This window comes from Ambystoma mexicanum, chromosome 4q, assembly GCF_040938575.1.
Source record: "Ambystoma mexicanum isolate Mex_15411 chromosome 4q, UKY_AmexF1_1, whole genome shotgun sequence".
Classification (NCBI taxonomy): domain Eukaryota; kingdom Metazoa; phylum Chordata; class Amphibia; order Caudata; family Ambystomatidae; genus Ambystoma; species Ambystoma mexicanum.
The window spans coordinates 198,312,962-198,331,229 of NC_090928.1; the positions used below are offsets into that span (position 1 = coordinate 198,312,962).

Here is an 18,268-nt window from a genome sequence, read left to right on the forward strand (position 1 = left end):
TAATCCGCCAGGTCTCCCACGCCTTGGATCTGACCCTCTGTGATGAACCCTCCAGCGATCTCCTCATGCCCTGTGAGTTCATCATCCTCTGGTTGTGAACCACTGCCAGTCACCAGAGTAGAGGCATAATTAGAAGCCTGCTTGTTTTTTGCTCAGTGTCAGAGGTCATTCCAACGCTTCGAGCAATCATCAGCTGTGCGCTTCTCACATCCCAAGGCACTAATGCGGTCCACGATGCACTGTCAGTGGGCCCTATGCTGAGCATGCGTAGTTTTGCACCCTGCCGTCACCAGCATATCTCAGCGGTGTACCGACACGTAGCCCACAAGTGCATCCAGTTCCACATCACTGAAACTCTGCTTCCTTGACGTGTGGGAAGCCTGAGCTGTATCTGGGGTCCCAGCCTGTTCCGCTCGAGCACGCTTCTTCCTCTTGGGAGGTGGTGTGGACCCTGAGTGGCTTCTGCCGCTTCGGTCAGTAGGGGCTGAAGCGCAGATGGACTGGCCACTGGAAGCAGGCAATGGCATGACGACCGAAGGTCTGACTGCAGGCATTGGCTGCTGGGTGCTGTCGCCAGGACCCAGCGCCACAACTGCCTCGGTGTCAAGGGTCGGGACCAACACTGTCCTGGCTGGGTGACTCAGAGCCTCAGTGGTGTCAGCTGCCCCTGCAGCTTCCACACCCTGGTAGCACGGGGCAGCAGATGACATTGCTGCCCCAGATCCACGTGACAGCAACTTTCACCGCCACACGTGGCTTGGACTTCCTGACACGGAAGTCGGCCTGTGAGTCATTACGTGCCTGTTCCGTGACCAATTCCGGGCAGGCTAGCAGACCCTGAGCTGGGGTGGCGTCAGCTGCAGCTGCCCCTGCAGCTTCCACACCCTGCCTGCTTGTGACAGCAGATGGCATTGCTTGTTGGGCCTGACAGGCACTGCGGATGGCAGCAGCAGCTGCCTCTCCCTGACCCTCTGGGGGTGGGGGCATAGCTGTCCCTGATTGGGCCTGGACACACTGCCCACGTCCGCCACCTTGGCCACGTCCCCCTACTTAGCCACGTTCCCCACCTTGGCCACCCTGGCCTCGTCCTCTACCACGGCCACCTCTTGGAGGTCGTCCAGCTTTGCCTCCCTTACCACTTGTTGGCCTCCCAGTCATGGCACTGATGTACTGGTGCGAATGGGAGGTGCAGATGATTGTCCTGGGAAATTGGGGTGAACGGGCAAGGTACGTGACGGAAAATGTCTGTGACCCCTGGTGAAAAATGACGGGGTCACACAATGCTCAGGCACCCCAAAAACAAAATAAAATGTGCATGCGACCCCTCGGTAGCCCACGTGCATGGAATTAACGTCCTCCAGTACGCTGTGGCACCCAGAAACACAAAAAATGCATATGTGTGGAACACGCAGGCTACTATGACCTCGAAAATGGGGTACGCGACGCACAGGCGCAACCACAGTGGGAAAAATACGTGCGTGTCTCTTGGAAAAATTAAGAAAAAAACAAGAACAATAATCTTGCGCATTGGTCCCCACGAAAACCATGTACAGTGCACTGGTGTCCTACGCGGACCTTTAACCCGTACTGAATGGCAATGCCCAATGTCCTGCGCGCTTGATGTTACTTACGAGCTTAGGGCCATGCTGTTTCCGCACGTGCAGAGTCACTCTGCATCCGGCTGGCCACGCTAAAGCACACGGAAGACCCACGCTCCTGCCCACAAGGCCATTTACCTGCCTCAGATGCCCTGAGCTGCCTCCTACGAGCCATCTGCTGCTACCAGCCCACGTGCCCTGCAATTTGGTGCCTCCACATCAGCCATTGCCAGAAATCCTGTTGCTGAGACCACCTCTGCTGACCCAGCAGACTCCTGACTGCCATTCCATCACTCCACAGCCCAGCCCCAGGACCCAGTTGCCCACCCACACCTGCCTCAGGGTTGCCATGTCGAGCCAAGCACCATCTGAGGCAAGCGACAACCCCCGGCAGAGGGGCAGAGGGCTGTCAGCTTCTCCTGAGAAGTTGGCATCCTGGTGGGGCAAGTCATGGGGCATTATGATGCCCTCTTCCACGGACCATCCCGCGTCGATCAGGAAGGACGCAGTAAGATCTGGGCGGACATTGTGGGTGCCACCACGCTGAGGGGGTGGCACCCCGCAACTACAAACATGTCCGTAAGCGCTGGGAAGACTTCAGGTCCAGGACCCTCAACAAGGCCTGGCACCTCCTCAAGGCTGCTGATGATGGAGCGAGGTGCCAGGGCCGGTTGTCCACCAATGAGATGCGGGTCCTGGAGCTCATCGACCCAGCGCTGCATGCCCAGGTCTTAAAGTTGGTGCTCCATCTGGAGTCGAATGGTAAGTAATGTCAGGCGCATCGTGGCACCAGAGTGAGGCTCTGGCCTCGAGGCTTCGGTGTTAGGCAACCAAAGCTCCCCTTTCAAATCAACAACATCCGCCGGTAGGGGGAAACGCTGGCCTTATGACGAAGGCCTAGACAAAGGCCCTGTTTGCCCCTGTTTGCCTCTGTTTGCCACAGGGTGCAAAGGAGCAACCTACAACCATTACCAAGCCACTGAAAAATTTCAGCAAACCACAGATAACATCTTACTCACATCCTACTTTAATTCAGTGCACTATGCCGATACGATTCGTGTAACGGTCTCTCCAACATTTGCAGTATAGTATCCCTCTAAATGATGTGAAAAGTGACCCTCTTCGCCCAGCTACACTGTTAAGAAAGCCATTTACGTGTGCATTACCCCTACGCCATATTCGCTTGGAACTTTTCTTTTCTATCCAGACGCAAACCTACGCCAGTGTGCCTTTTCACGATATCGGAATGGACTACTTGCCTTTGAGCCACATAGCTTCGCGAAGTAGCTGCCTAGCACGTTACTGAATGTACTAAAGATGCTTGTGCTGTTCTATGATTTCCGAACCTCATAGCTTGGTACGGTAGTAGCCTAGCCCGCTGGAATACTGAATGATGACAAAACAGAACTCCTCATTCTGGGTACCCCTTTTAACCTAAAAAAAAATTCAGCCATGAATATACCTCCTTCTTAATTGATGCCAACCTCATCAAAGTTGCCAACAAGGTAAAAACCCTAGCCTTTTACCTCGACTCCATTCTTACCTTCACTAAACAAGTTAATGCCATGGCCTCAGCCACTGCTTACACTTGTAAACTTATCAGAACCGGGTAACCATTTCTTTCCAATAACAGTTGCATCATCCTGGCTAGAGCCCTCATTTTGTCCAGGCTGGACTATTGCAACACCCTCTATATTGGTTCCAACAAATATATCATTAGGAGAATCCAAACTCTCCAGAATAATGCCCTCAGAGCGGTACTCTGCGTAGCCAAGAGATCATATATCTGAGATCAAGCGACAAAACAACTGGCTTTCTACCAATCCCAAAATCCAGCTGAAAACTACTTCACTTACTCGTAAATCGCTAAATAATGCTGCTCCTAGTTATCTCTCTGAGATTCCATAGAATGACTTCCTCTAGACTAATCAACACTACCTGCCTCTCTATTCCTAGGTTTAAACTTTCAAAGGTTGGGGGCAGCAGCTTTGCTGTCAAAGCGGCCCAGCTTTGGAACTCCCTGCCACCCTCACTCCGAGCTGATCAACCATACCAGAACTTAAGACATAGATGCATCAACTGGCTTAAGACAACAGACCACTAAGGCCAGCTACCTTCACTACACTGCACATTGACTCTTATATGCTGCTCTTTAGATCTTAGACCTATTGCTCCTGCTTGTGTTCTTATTTCTGTTTGTGATGTTTTGTAATTGTGACTGTTTGTCTGACTGCTCCTTATTTCCATGGTATGCAGTAATAAAATTGCGGCAAAAATGTCGCCTTTACAAAAAATCACGGCAAAAATGCTGTGGTTTGACTTGGTAGAGGTGTACCCCATTATATCATTTAAGGGGAACGGGGATTGCAGGGGTCTCTGTCACGACCCTCACCCAAAACCCCCTCTGGCAAACCCATTGGCTAGGTGGAGTCAGGACTCAGGCCTCTAGAGCCAGGCATCCTCTTCAAAAGCCCTCATGGGGCCAGTCCTGGCGACTATGGCGCCAAGGTTCATACACCATGAAAAACAATGTGCTTGGTAACTACTTTATTGTATTGTCAGTCAACATGGAGGCATCCACAAAGCTTGCTTGGTTCCTAAGAACCAAGCTATGCGGTCTAGTGTTTTGGGTGTGGTAGCCTAGGGACTACTTTACCTGGACTGTTTTGTTGGGGCTATTTAAACCACACCTGAGCAAGACAACATGCTTCGCGTTATTTTGCAGCTTGCAACGTGACGCTCACCGTGTCCAGCTATTCCCTCGAACCTCGGAGAAGCAGAACCTGCAAGGAGATAAAATGAACATCATTAGCAGCAGCATCTTACCTGCAGTCTTCATCTTTAAACACTCGCAGCTACTGAGAACAGCTTCCTCGAATCTGCAGAACGACCTGAAAGAGGAAGATAGAGGCAACATTAAAGAAAGCAGTAGGAACATTTACAAATTACGAACTGCTCAAAAGGCTTACCTGGCTGGTCGCCTCTCGGCTGGCACCACTCCGGACATTCCACTCGCGCTAAAGAACACCGTAACCTACAAGGAAGGAAAACACAGGTTAGCAAAGGCAAGACTTTGCAGCGCTGCGCATAGCGCTTACTTACCGCATCATAGCGCTCTTAATGCGCCATCATTTACCAGCGGGGCTCAACCAAGCCAGTTCGCCGCGCTGAAGCTCTGCATACCTAAGGGAGAAAAAAGACATTTTAAACAAAGAAAGGCATGCAGGATAGCAACAAAACTAAAGAACAGCAATAAAACCTACCTGAACAATATCAAACGGGCCGGCGTCAGTGAAGTAACTGGACCGCACTCGCCCATGAAAGACAACGCGCCCCTGCAAAGAAGGCAGGATGGAGAGCATGCCTAATTCTACCACAAGGTGAGGAGAGGGCGCCAGAGGGACTGAAATCATGCGGGGGTGGAGGGAGGATACTTACCCCAGTCGGTCAGTCTTGAAAACAGTCCTCCTGTGTTTTCAGGCAGAACCTTCCCCACAGACCATATCAGGGCAAAGCTGAGAAGCATACCAGCGAGTAACCCGGCTGGGTGGCGTCCCCGTGGATACCAGGTGAGCATAACAGAACGCAAAGCCTACCATGACAAATCCACCTGGGCGCCATGGAGACATAAGGAATGGACCAATTGGCCCAATTACTAGGAGAGCTTCGTGCTGAGGTTCATTCTGCCCGGCAAGAGACTAATGCCCTCCGGAGAGACCTAATAGTGACCGAAGAACGCACTGAAGAGATTAACAGGCAATACCTGCAATCACAGGTAGGACAGACGCCTCTACCTGGAAGCAGTCCAACGATGCAAAACCCCGCCATACCACCCACTCCGGTACAGATCACATTACCTGGAACAGTGCCCCTGGCACCACCAGAAAGGTTCTCAGGCGACCCACGGAAGTATGCGGCATTCATTAATCAGTGCCGCCTTCATTTTCTTGTGTAGGCCTGGAGCATTTCCAAACGACCAAGCTCGGGTAGCTTTTGTCTTATCATACCTGAGTGGTAGTGCAGCAGATTGGTCGGTGCCGTTGGTAACCCATGACAATCCTCTATTACATGACTTTGGGGGGTTCCCGAGAGAAATGGAAAACCCTTTTGCTCGCCATACCCAGGAACAAGCAGTACACAATGAACTCTTGTCCCTCCGACAGGGGAATCAGGACTTGTTAACGTACATTGCTACCTTCAACAGACTGGTTGCTGAAGCTAGGTGGCCAGAAAACAAAAGAACCACGTTATTCCATCGAGGCTTACGAGGCAAATTAAAGGACGTCTTAGCCCAGGTGGTTGATCCATCCAGAGACTGTGTGGAATTCATAAATCTGGTCGTGCAGCTAGACCACCGGTTGCAGGACCGAAAGGCAGACCTGTTTAAGACGGACCCTCAGACCGTGTATGTTTGACCAAGGGAAAACACGACCCATGTACCTGAAAATGCTGTAGAACCCATGCAGATTGGAGGGATACGGCCTCCATTAACAAAACAAGAGCGGGACAAAAGAAGACAACAGCTTTGTTTGTATTGTGGGAAACCAGGACATTTCCTGAAGGACTGTCCAGTAAAACCCCCAAGAAGAACAGTCGGGGTCACAGAGAAGGATGAAGCTAAGGAATCGGAAAACTACCAAGCTCGACAAACGTAGAGGTCAGTTTGTCGAGTGAGAAGAAAGAGTTGCTGACCTCGCACTTTTCAATACCAGTGATCTTAACTAACCACCAACAGTCGTCAAGAATGCATGCCCTTGAAGCATACATCGATAGCGGAGCAGTTGGAAATTATATTGATCAAGAACTGGCAGCAGAGATGGGGCTTCCTTTGTGTTCTAAGCCAACTATGGACAAGGTAACCACCGTGGATGGGACAGAAATCTCTTCCGGACCAGTAATCCAGTGCACAGCCAGGGTAACCTGGCTGTGCCAGGATGGACATCGGGAGTCTATTTCATTCGATCTCATCAAGGCACCTCAGTTCAGGCTAATACTAGGGATGCCATGGTTGGTTGCTCACAACCCTTTGATAGACTGGCAGGCACGAAAATTAACCTTCCCTGGTGACTGCTCCCCTGCCTGCTATTACCAAGAGGAGAAACCCGACGTCTGTATCCCCATGGCTCCCAGAGCAACAGTATCAACCCTGGGAGCAACTAATACCTTGCCAAGTGAATACCATGATTTCCAGGATGTTTCCCGAAAGGACCAAACCAATAAATTGCCGCCGCACAGGCCCTGTGACTGTCAGATCGACCTTGTTCCTGGTGCACAAATCCCTTGCGGCAGGATCTAAGCTCTCACAGAACCAGAAAACCTTCTTTTGAAATCCTATTTAGACCAGTACATTGCAAACGGATTTATCCGTCCTTCGAAGTCCCCCGCAGCCAGTCCTTTGTTCTTCGTACCGAAAAAGGAAGACTTGAGAACCTGTATCGACTACCGCGCATTGAACCAGATCACCATGAAGAGCCGCTACCCCTTGCCACTTATCCCTGAGATGCTAGACCAAGTTAAAGATGCCCAGATTTATACCAAATTGGACCTTCGAGGACCGTACCACCTGGTCCGAGTCAGAAAAGGAGATGAATGGAAAACCGCCTTCCGTACTAAGTACGGCTTATTTGAATATCAAGTCATGCCCTTCAGGTTATGCAAAGCTCCTGAGGCATTCCAGTATTTCATGAATGATGCCTTAAGGGAGTTAATTGATGTGTGCGCCTTAGTGTACATAGACGACATCTTAGTATACTTAGCCTCGGAACAAGATCATGTCAGGCATGTTTGTTCAGTCCTCACCAAGCTCAGTCAATATTGCTTGTTTGCAATGCTTGAAAAATGCTTTTTTGACGTCACCGAAGTAGAATTTCTTGGTTTTATCCTTACTCAAGGTGGCATCAGAATGTACATGCACAAGGTAGATGCCATTCTGAAATGGCCTTCACCGACGTCTCTGAAAGGGGTACAAAGCATGCTGGGCTTTGCGAACTTCTACCGTCGGTTCATCCCAGACTTCTCTCAGGTTGTGCACGCAATCACAGTACTATTACGAAAAAACAATAAAAAGTTTGCTTGGACCGAAGAAGCAGAAGAAGCCTTTCAGGAACTTAAACTAAGGTCTACCTCCGCTCCAATCCTGCGACATCCTCGTCCAGACCTCCCTTATGTCGTTGAAACTGATGCGTCCAATCTCGCAATGGGGGCTGTCCTTTCACAGAGAGACCCGGAAACCGGCCAGCTACATCCTGTGGCCTTCTGGTCGAAAAAGGTCTCACCTCCCAGAGATTAATTATGCCATCACGGACAAGGAACTCCTGGCTATCAAATCCGCCTTTAAAGCCTGGTTGCACTACCTTCTGGGGGCCAGACACACCATTACAGTCATCACAGACCTCCGAAACCTGCAATATCTCAATACAGCCAAGGCCCAGTCCTCGCGCCAATTACGGTGGGCCCTTTTCTTCGCTGAATATGATTTATGTAATCACATTTCAACCAGGAGTCAGAAACGGAAAGGCGGATGCCTTATCTTGCATGGGCATAGATGAAAAAGTATATACAACTCCAGACCCAGTACCTATTATACCTGAAGACAAACTATTGGGTATCACGACAGCCTTAACACCAGCAGAAAAGAAATCCAACGGACAATGAATCCTGGAGCCTACCTCGCATGGCAAACTCAAGGAGAACAATATACCATCAAGGACCATCTACCCTTTTTTAGGGATCGCCTATATGTACCCAAGAAGGAATTACAACAGCATATTATTTCAAACTATCATGATTCACTGATCGAAGGGCATTCTGGGATCGCCAAAACCCTAGCTAAGGTGAAAGAACTTTTGGTGGCCTACCTTGCGTAAGGACATCATTCAGTATATTCAGTCCTGCGGTGTCTGCGCACAAAATAAATCACAGAAACAAAAACCATCTGGTCTCCTACAACCATTGGACATTCCTCCAGTTCCATGGAACACTCTTTCCCTTGTCTTCATCACTGATCTACCTCCAAGCCAAGGGTTCAACACCTTCCTTGTAGTTGTGGACTTATTCTCGAAAATGGCCCATTTCGTTCCTCTCAAAGGCCTCCTAGACGCAGCCACTTTAGCAAAAGTGTTCCTGGAGGGCGTGGTTAAGCTACATGGCTTCCCTTCGGTTCTGGTCTCTGATCGATGCAGCCAGTTTGTTTCAAACTTCTGGAAAAAATGTTGTGCAATGGCGCAGATCGACGTTCGGCTATCTACCAGTCACCATCCCCAAACGGACGGCCAAACCGAGAGAACCATTCAGACACTCGAGCAATATTTACAGTGCATGCTGCACCACGAACAAAGGAATTGGAAAGACCTACTATGGATAGCCGACTATGCATATAACAATTCTTTGCATTCAAGCATGGGACAAACGCCCTTCTATACCCTTTATGGCAGACATCCACGTACCTCTGAACTAGACCTTCCAGCCAGCTTGGAAATGCCAGCGGTAAAGACTCTACACACAACCATTACCCAGGCTTTCAAAAGGGCAAAGGAACACCTTTATTCATGCCGAAGAAAAACAAGAGATTCGCCGACCGACACCGGAAAAAGGCCCCTGATTATCAAGTAGGTGACAAACTTTGGTTAGCCGCTAAATTCGTACCCATCAAGGGAACACGGAGCTTTCATCCCAGATTCTTAGGACCCTATACCATTAAGGCAATTATCAACCCAGCAGCCGTGAAACTGGATTTACCACCTAATCTACACATCCACCCGGTATTCCATGTGTCCCTCCTGAAACCAATGCAACCCGGCACACGGATTGGGACACCACCTAAGCCCATACTTGTTGACGGAGAACCAGAATTCAAAGTCCAAGATATCTTGGACTCTAAATACTCTAGGACCAAGCTATATTATCTCGTCGATTGGAAAGGATTTGGACCACAAGATAGATCCTGGGAGCCCAGTAAGAATATCCACGCACCACGTCTAATCGGGAAATTCCATCGGGACTTCCCAACCAAACCTGGGCCAGACAGAAGGAACACCATGGGAGGGGCCTTAGGGGGGAGTGTGTCACGACCCTCGCCCAAAACCCCCTCTGGCAAAACCCATTGGCCAGGTGGAGTCAGGACTCGGGCCTCTAGAGCCTGGCATCCTCTTCAAAAGCCCTCATGGGGCCAGGTTCATACACCATGAAAAACAATGTGCTTGGGAACTACTTTATTGTATTGTCAGCCAACATTGGGGCATCCACATAGCTTGGTTCCTAAGAACCAAGCTATGCGGTCTAGTGTTTTGGGTGTGGCAGACCTGGAACTACTTTCCCTGGTACTACTTTACCTGGGCTATATAAACCACACCCTGACTGTAGAACATGCTTCGTGTTACTTTGCAGCTTGCAACGTGACTCTCACCGTGTCAAGCTAGTCCCTCGAACCTCGGAGAAGCAGAACCTGCAAGGAGACAAAAGGAACATCATTAGCAGCAGCATCTTACCTGCAGTCTTCATCTTTAAACACTCGCATGCTACTGAGAACAGCTTCCTCGAATCTGCACGTCTCCAGGACAGAACGAACTGAAAGAGGAAGATAGAGGCAACATTAAAGAAAGCAGTACAAACCTTTACAAATTACGAACTGCTCAAAAGGCTTACCTGGCTGGTCGCCTCTCGGCTGACACCACTCGGGACATTCCACTCGCGCTGAAGAAGACCGCGACCTACAAGGAAGGAAAACACAGGTTAGCAAAGGCAAGACTTTGCAGCGCTGCGCATAGTGCTTACTTACCGCATCATAGCGCTCTTAATGCGCCATCATTTACCTGCGGTGCTCAACCAAGCCAGTTCGCCGCGCTGAAGCTCTGCATATCTAAGGGAGAAAAAAGAGACATTTTAAACAAAGAAAGGCATGAAGGATAGCAACAAAACTAAAGAACAGCAATAAGACCTACCTGAACAATATCAAACGGGCCGGCGTCGGTGAAGTAACTGGACTGCGCTCGCCCATGAAAGACCACGCGCCCCTGCAAAGAAGGCAGGATGGAGAGCACGCCTAATTCTACCACATGGTGAGGAGAGGGCGCCAGAGGGACTGAAATCATACGGGGGTGGAGGGAGGATACCCCAGTCGGTCAGTCGTGAAAACAGTCCTCCTGTATTTTCAGGCAGAACCTTCCCCGCAGACCACATCAGGGCAAAGCTGAGAAGCATACCGGCGAGTAACCCGGCTGGGTGGCGTCCCCGTGGATACCAGGTGAGCGTAACGGTGTCCACCGCTCCCCTTAAATGGTATAATGGGTCTGAGGGTTGTGCGGGTCCCCCCCCCCTCGCATAATTTACACGGTTTGCGGCGGCAAAACCACAGCCTTTTTGCCACGATTTTTAACACATAGAACCATTTCCATGCATTATTATTATTTTTTTTTCATTTCTGTAACCTAAGCTGTGAACCTCCTTGTAACTTCTGTGCCCTGATACCTCCGAGTCTGGTGCGCAATACAAATCAATAAAGAAACAAACGAGCATTCTTGTCCGCCATTGTGTTTGTTGACGTGTGGCTGGAGTGTGCACCTTGGCCTCATGTCTGTCATGCCTCCTGTACAGATGTCTGTGTGCATGTCCCTAACACTGCTGCATGTGTGTCCAATCAAGCATGTTCCACATCAATGGTGCCTGTGTTTCAATACATGATGTGCACCAGCATGTGACATCGCAAACATGTTTGCATACCTGTGTCTGGACTTGGCCATGCGAGATGTGTGAGACATGGATGCTTATGACACCATCATGGACATGCATGATGTACATGTGCGTGTGTCCGAGTAGTGAGTGTGTGACTGACTAACCCCATGGATGCATGACACATGAACATCTCAATGCGTGATTGACTCATGCTGGCCAGTTGTCCACAAGTGCTCTGTGACGGGAGGCCTACATGGCCTGATGCATGACTGTCAGGTGATGTGTGTGTGTGTGTGTGTGTGTGCATATACCATGATGCATGTGAGGTTCAGCCCCTCTTCTGATGTGCCTGCAGTGCCTTGTACATGGATGTGAATGTTTGTTGCACGTGGCATGCATGTTGGTGCATGTGTGTTGCTTGCACTGACCTGTGCGTTCTGGAGGGTGATGATGGTTGTGACGTTTTACAGTGCCACTCATGTGCATTTGCTTTGTGTCAAGCAGACATTTGTTCGGTACACTGATGCTTGTGTTCAATGTCTCCCTATCCACAGCGGCAATGGAGGAAAAGGGCGGAGACGGCGCTTTGGAGGCTCGCGGCAGGGATACCTCCACCAGACGGAGACGCAGGGCCCAGTCATCCTCCCAGGTTACAACATCTTCCGGGAGTGAGGGGACTTGTGCCGCATCCGCAACAGTCGCAGCTGCTGAGGGGGAGCCCGAGAAGGTGAAGTTGGCTGTGGGCCCCTCGGCAGCGGGAGTGGCTGGTGAGCCCCCACAGGGGCAATCTGATGCGGAAGACAGGGCTTATTGGCAGCGGCAGGCTCTACATGGGAGGCGACAGGACTCTGGGCCATCAACATCAGAGGGGCAGGTATCGGCCATCGGGCAGGAGGGAGACATGGAACTTGGCACAAGGATGTCTTCTGTGTTGCAGCGAATGGGCCGGCAGATCGGTGCAGAGCGGCAGCGGGCTCGGAGGGCACGACTCACCATGGTCAGGGCAGAGAACACCCTGCGTCGGGCAGAGAGGCGGGTGGAGGTCCTCGAGGAGATTTGCAGAGAGTTTGCGAGGAACACGAGAGAGTTCCTGCGGGCCCTCGAGGAGAGAACACAGGCCCGCCTGCGGGATATTGACGCAGAGTTCGATGATGCCCTGGCCTAAACTCTTGGGGGTGGAGGGGAATGGTGAGTCGTAGGACTAGCCCGCTGCCTTTGTAAATAGTTGTTTAGTGGTAGGTTTCCTTTCTTTTTGTTATGATTTGGAGTCAATGGACTTTTCTCCACATTTTGTGAATAGTTCATATTTTCTTTTAGGGTATTTATCTTTTTTGGGATCATGGACCCTCTAACACCGTAGATAGTTTGAGACATTCGCATTTTTTTTACACCATGGAGTAATGGATTTTCTTTTATTTTTTCTGGTTGCTATGGGACGACATTCCTTGGATATGGACCACTTTTTGGAGTTTACTATTTTTTTTTTATCATACCATCTGATTTTATTTTTCTATTTGATTTTCATTGCATTCCGTTTGATTTTCATTTTCATTTTTGTCTTTCATTTGTCTTGGATTTTACTATTTAATACATTCATATTCCTTATGATCAAAGTGCTGTCTTCTTTCGTGCATGTGTCACTCTTCATTGACTCTGTTATGTGTCCCTGCTGCTGTTGATCAATGGTGGTCATGTGTGTGTCCCTGCTGTTGATCAATGGTGGTCATGTGTGTGCAAAAATGCATGTGAGAATTTGTGATTCCCATGGCATGGGGCATGTACTGGGGAGTAGGACCAATGGATGGGTGTTAAGTTGCACTGTGGGGGGTGGCAGCGTGTGGTGGCAATTTAGTGGACAGTTGCTACATTATTGCATGTTGAGACAATGGCTTGGGGGGGGGGGGTTATGGTTCGGGGCCTGCCTGCAGGTTGCCTCACTGGTGGGGGTGGAATGGGAAATGGGTCGGGGCCTGCCTATAGGTTACCGTCACTGGTGGGGGGAAGGGGGACATGGGCCGGGGCCTGCCTGCAGGTTGCCATCACTGGTGGGTTTAGGGGGACATGGGTCGGGGCCTGCCTGCAGGTTGCCGTCACTGGTGGGGGGACATGGGTCGGGGCCTGCCTATAGGTTGCCGTCACTGGCGGGGGGGGTATGGTTCGGAGCCTGCCTGTAGGTTGCCGTCACTGGTGGGGGTGGAATGGGAAATGGGTCGGGGCCTGCCTATAGGTTGCCGTCACTGGTGGGGGTGGGGACATGGGCCGGGGCCTGCCTGCAGGTTGCCATCACTGGTGGGGTTAGGGGGACATGGGTCGGGGCCTGCCTGCAGGTTGCCGTCACTGGTGGGGGTGGGGGGGGCATGGGTCGGGGCCTGCCTATAGGTTGCCGTCACTGGTGGCCGGGGGGACATGAGTCGGGGCCTGCCTGCGGGGTATGGTCCCATGTGGGCTGCGTGCGGGGTTATGGTCACGGGTGATTGGGGGGGGCTCTGTGGCGTGGGCTGGCTGTGGGGTATGGTCTCATGTGTTGTGTTATGTTACTTTGCATTTATATAGCGCCTTATATACCATTGGTATGGTCTGAAGGCGCTGGTAGGTTGAAAGCCCTTGGGAACCGAAGTTCAGGTCAGTAGAGAGAGTCAAAGGTGCGTGTGAGCACCGGCTATGTGTGCAGCTGGTGCAGTATTCGTGTAATAGCTGCTTCTTAGCGGTAGGTGTGGTGGTTGAGAGGTCAAGAGTATGTGCTCGTTCTGGCAGGATTTATCCAGACCGATTTTGGCTGTGTTAGGCCTGAAGAGAACGCCTGGCTGGGGGGTGGCTAACCAGCAGTGTTTAGTTAGAGTGATGGGGAGTATGAGGCAGATGTTGGTATGAGAACAGTTATACCGAATGCTGTCATAGTATCTCTGTGTTCTAGTTGAATGGTGGTGTAAAGAAGAGAGTAAGCATGGTGATGTGAGATGGTGGGTTACATGCTCATCAGACGTTCATGCATTCCAAACCATTCCATGTAAGTTGCGCAATTCTATGCACTCCAGTTGGCTCCATGCCATGAAGTCCGCTCCACGCACTCCAGGCCGCTCTGCGCATTCCAGTTCGCTCCATACACTCTAGGCCGCTCCACGCACTGGCTGCCTGCGGGGTATGGTCACGGGTGTTGGGGGTAGGGGGGGGTCCAAGGTTGTGTGGGCTGCCTGCGGGGTATGGTCCCATGTGGGCTGCCTGTGGGGTATGGTCACGGGGTGGGGGGGGCGCTCCCTTGTGGTGTGGGCTGCCTGCGGGGTATGGTCACGGGTGTTGGTGGGGGTGTCCCCTTGTGGTGTGGGCTGCCTGCAGGGTATGGTCCCATGTGGGCTGCCTGCGAGTATGGTCACGGGTGTTCGGGGCTCCCCTGTGTTGTGGCCTGCCTGCGGGTATGGTCACGGGTGATTGGAGGGGGTCCACCCCACAGCAAATTCACGTGAAAAGGCCCTTGCGTGCTGCCATCAGCCGCGAACACACCCTGCAGGCAGCCCACACCACAAGGGACCTCCCCAACACCTGTGAATATACCCTGCAGGCAGCCCACACCACAAGGGAACCCCATCCCATCACCCGTGACCATACCCCACAGGCAGTCCACACCACAAGGTTCCACCCCAGCAACACTTGTGACCATACCCCGCAAGCAGCCCACACCACATGGGACCCTCCCCCCCCATCACCCGTGACCATACCCTGCAGGCAGCCCACATGGGACCATACCCCGCAGGCAGCCCACACCACATGGGCCCCCCCCCCCAACACCTGTGCCCATACCCCACAGGCAGCCCACACCACAACGGATCCCCAACACCCGTCACCATACGTCACAGGAAGCCCACACCACATGGGACCCCCCATCGCCCATGACCATACCCTGCAGGCAGCCCACATGGGACCATACCCCGCAGCCAGCCCACACCACATGGGGGCCCCCTCCCCCCCAACACCTGTGACCATACCCCACAGGCAGCCCACACCACAACTGACCCCCCCCCCCCAACACCTGTGACCATACCCCGCAGGCAGCCCACACCACAAGGGAGCCCCCCATCACCCGTGACCATACCCCACAGGCAGCCCACATGGGACCATACCCCGCAGGCAGCCCACACCACATGGGCGTTACTGGCGCAGATGGATGTTCACTGCACCATGGCTGGTAATGGTTCGGGAAATCCATGAATACGCGTTGCGCGCAGATGCTGCTTTGCGCCCTGGCTGCCGCACGCTCCTTCACTGCTTCTGCGTTGGATTCTATGAATCTGGCCGATTATGTTTGAAATACCTCAAATAGATTTTTCCTTTTCCTGCAATGTTTTTTGTCATTGTTTACTAATACATGAAATTCAAACCATTTGTACAACATTACTTTTTATAGTTAAGTACTACAAATGAATGCTCCACACGTAATCATATCTTGCTTCTCAATCATTGTATTGTTCCATGTCATGTTTAGTGCAAATAAATGTGTATTAAGAGGTCAACACAAACATTCTAATTTATTATTTAATCTGTGATGTCATTGTGGTGATATGCTGAACAACAGGGAGCTCATAGATAAGGTGGATATGCTCGAAATGTGATTGCTGAATTTCAGGGGTTTTGTTAAATTAAATTTGATGACCATACCTCTCTTTCGTGTGTGTGTGTGTGTGTGTGTGTGTGTGTGTGTGTGTGTACGGACTAGCACAGCACCAAGGGCAAACGGACTGTAATCCACTACTCTCTTAGTGTTGAAAAACACCATTGTGACAGTGCACATCTATACAAGTTTAATATCCTGCAATGAAGATTTTTCCAGAACTGTCCATCGCCAGGGAGTGTGCCTCTTTTTCAGTGGTCTCCATGGCTCCAACAGGTCACCAGACCTTTGATAAACCTCCCACAGTACGTTACCATACCGACAAAGTGCCTCACTTTGGAGGCAGTATTCCGGATGGGTGTGTCATGAATGTTCTGGACCTTTTTTGGCTCTGCTGTAATGCCACCTGCTTGAAATCTAGCCCAAAACTCGGTCTTAGTTTCAAAACTCAAATGTTTCATGGCGCAAGTTGAGGCCTAGCGGGTGCAGCCTGCTCAGAACATGTTGCAGATGTTCTAAATGTTTTTGCCTCAGATGCTGCAAATACTGAACTATCGTCACCAATATTTAACACCCCCACCTCCCACGAGACACCTCATCCACTCCTGAAGTCCTGTTGGAAAATCTCTGCTGCGCTGCCGAAGAGATACCAAAACGCAATCTCTTGTACCTTTGTAGTCCTTTGTGAGTGGTGAAAGTTGTCATGTATTCGGAGTCTGGATGCAACACAACTTGATGGTAGCCTACTTTCTTGTCTAAATTAGGGAAAAATGCGGCACCCTGCCAATCTGTATTTACATCATCGGTTGTTGACGTTGTGTGCCGTTCCCTCTTGATGTCCTTATTCAACAGTCTCCTGTTCAAACAGATTCTTACAGATCCCGGCAGTTTGGTTTTTGCGGCTTCAATTTTTGGGGATACCCAAAGCATATGATTGTCACCTTTTTCAATGTTTTTTTATGAACAGTTTGTCTAGTTCCTCTTCAACCATATGTCTTAGATAAAATGTCACTTGTCTATGTTTGAGGGCCACTGGTAGTATGGCATTGTCAATATATAGGCTTATGGGATCACTTTTCAGCTGTCCTACTCCTTCAAATACCAACTATCTTTTATCGCCCCACCAGTTTCGATACATTTTCTGCATTTACTCCATTGGTTAAATTTACATTGTGAAGTGCTTTTGCAGATTCGCACCCTGGGCGTTTATCTTCACTGACGACCACAACTAAAAACTGTGCTTTGATTTTCTGGGAGCAGCTATTCTCCCTTTTAGCTTCAATGTGTATGTCCTTAACTTGATATCATATCTGGCGACAGTGCAACAGACATTCACAGATGTCCTGGTGCCAATCAGAATTGTAGTATTTGTGCCATGGATTTTCACAACAAATCTAGGTTGCCTCCTCCACATCACCTAACACACTTGAAATACAAACATGTCACCATCATCTTCCTCAGGTTCCTTCATCTGTTTCATTCAAGAACGCCACCTGAGCCACTTGCAGGCATCTTCTGACAAAAGGATTGGCGCTGCCTGATTTTTCACCTGTGGGAATGGAGCATGATGCATCTTTGCAACATGGTTTATCCTACCAAAGCTGTTGCATTAGCTCTTTTTTGGAAACTACAGGTTACTTCGCCAAGGTACCAAGAATGTCTTGGTGTCAGGCATGGATGATTTATCTCGACTGGTGGACCTCGGAGGGGTGGGTGCCCTGATCTTGTTAGATCTATCAGTGGCTTTCAATACTGTTGACCACTCCCTCCTATTGCATCACCTGTCGCTGGCGGGAATATCTGGCTCAGTCCTGGCCTGGTTTGCCTCTTTTCTTACTGACTGGTCTCAATCACTTTCCCTCCCTCCTTGTTCGACATCCCGTTCTTTCCTGTGGAGTTCCACAGAGATCTTCTTTAACCCCCTTACTTTTCAATGTGTATATACACAGCCTCTTGTTCATTTTGTCCGCTTCCACAGCCTTTGCTGTTACTTGTGTGCCGATGACACACAGATTATTGGTTGGCTTGATCTGAAGTGTCTGGTCGCTTCTGGGACTGCTTGGGGGCCGTTGGGCAATGGATGAATGAAACTTGGCTAAAACCCAATGCAGAAAAGACAAAGGTATTGATAGTTCACCCTGCCTCTGCGTCTCCAGCCTCCTCTCTGTGGACCTCCTCCTTTTGGCCTCTGGTGCTATGGACTCCTGTTGCGGTTACAGAAGTTAAGAATCTGGGATTTAAGATTTCTGCTTCTTGCTTTCTCTCCCCAAATTAGGCACATATGTCATACTGGACAGTACCCCCTGAAAATCCTTGGTTATCTTCTGACTCCACTACGGCCTCGGGTTGTGGCCACATTGGTGTGAGTCGGATTGACTACGGTAATGCTCTCTTCCTG

At 50.4% G+C, this 18,268-nt stretch overlaps 1 protein-coding gene across 2 annotated transcripts in view; it reads left to right on the forward strand.

Moving 5' to 3' along the window:
- Window positions 1-18,268, forward strand: part of TMEM242 (transmembrane protein 242) — a 262,169-nt gene that overhangs the window by 13,112 nt on the left and 230,789 nt on the right. The window contains exon 2 of one of the 2 annotated variants that reach the window (XM_069607730.1): window positions 11,822-12,880. The exons of the other annotated variant lie outside the window; for it this stretch is intronic. Coding sequence (XP_069463831.1) covers window positions 11,822-12,432 — 611 coding nt within the window. The 3' untranslated portion in view covers window positions 12,433-12,880. Of the gene's footprint in view, window positions 1-11,821; window positions 12,881-18,268 lie in introns of those variants that run through there. 2 annotated transcript variants of the gene reach the window in all.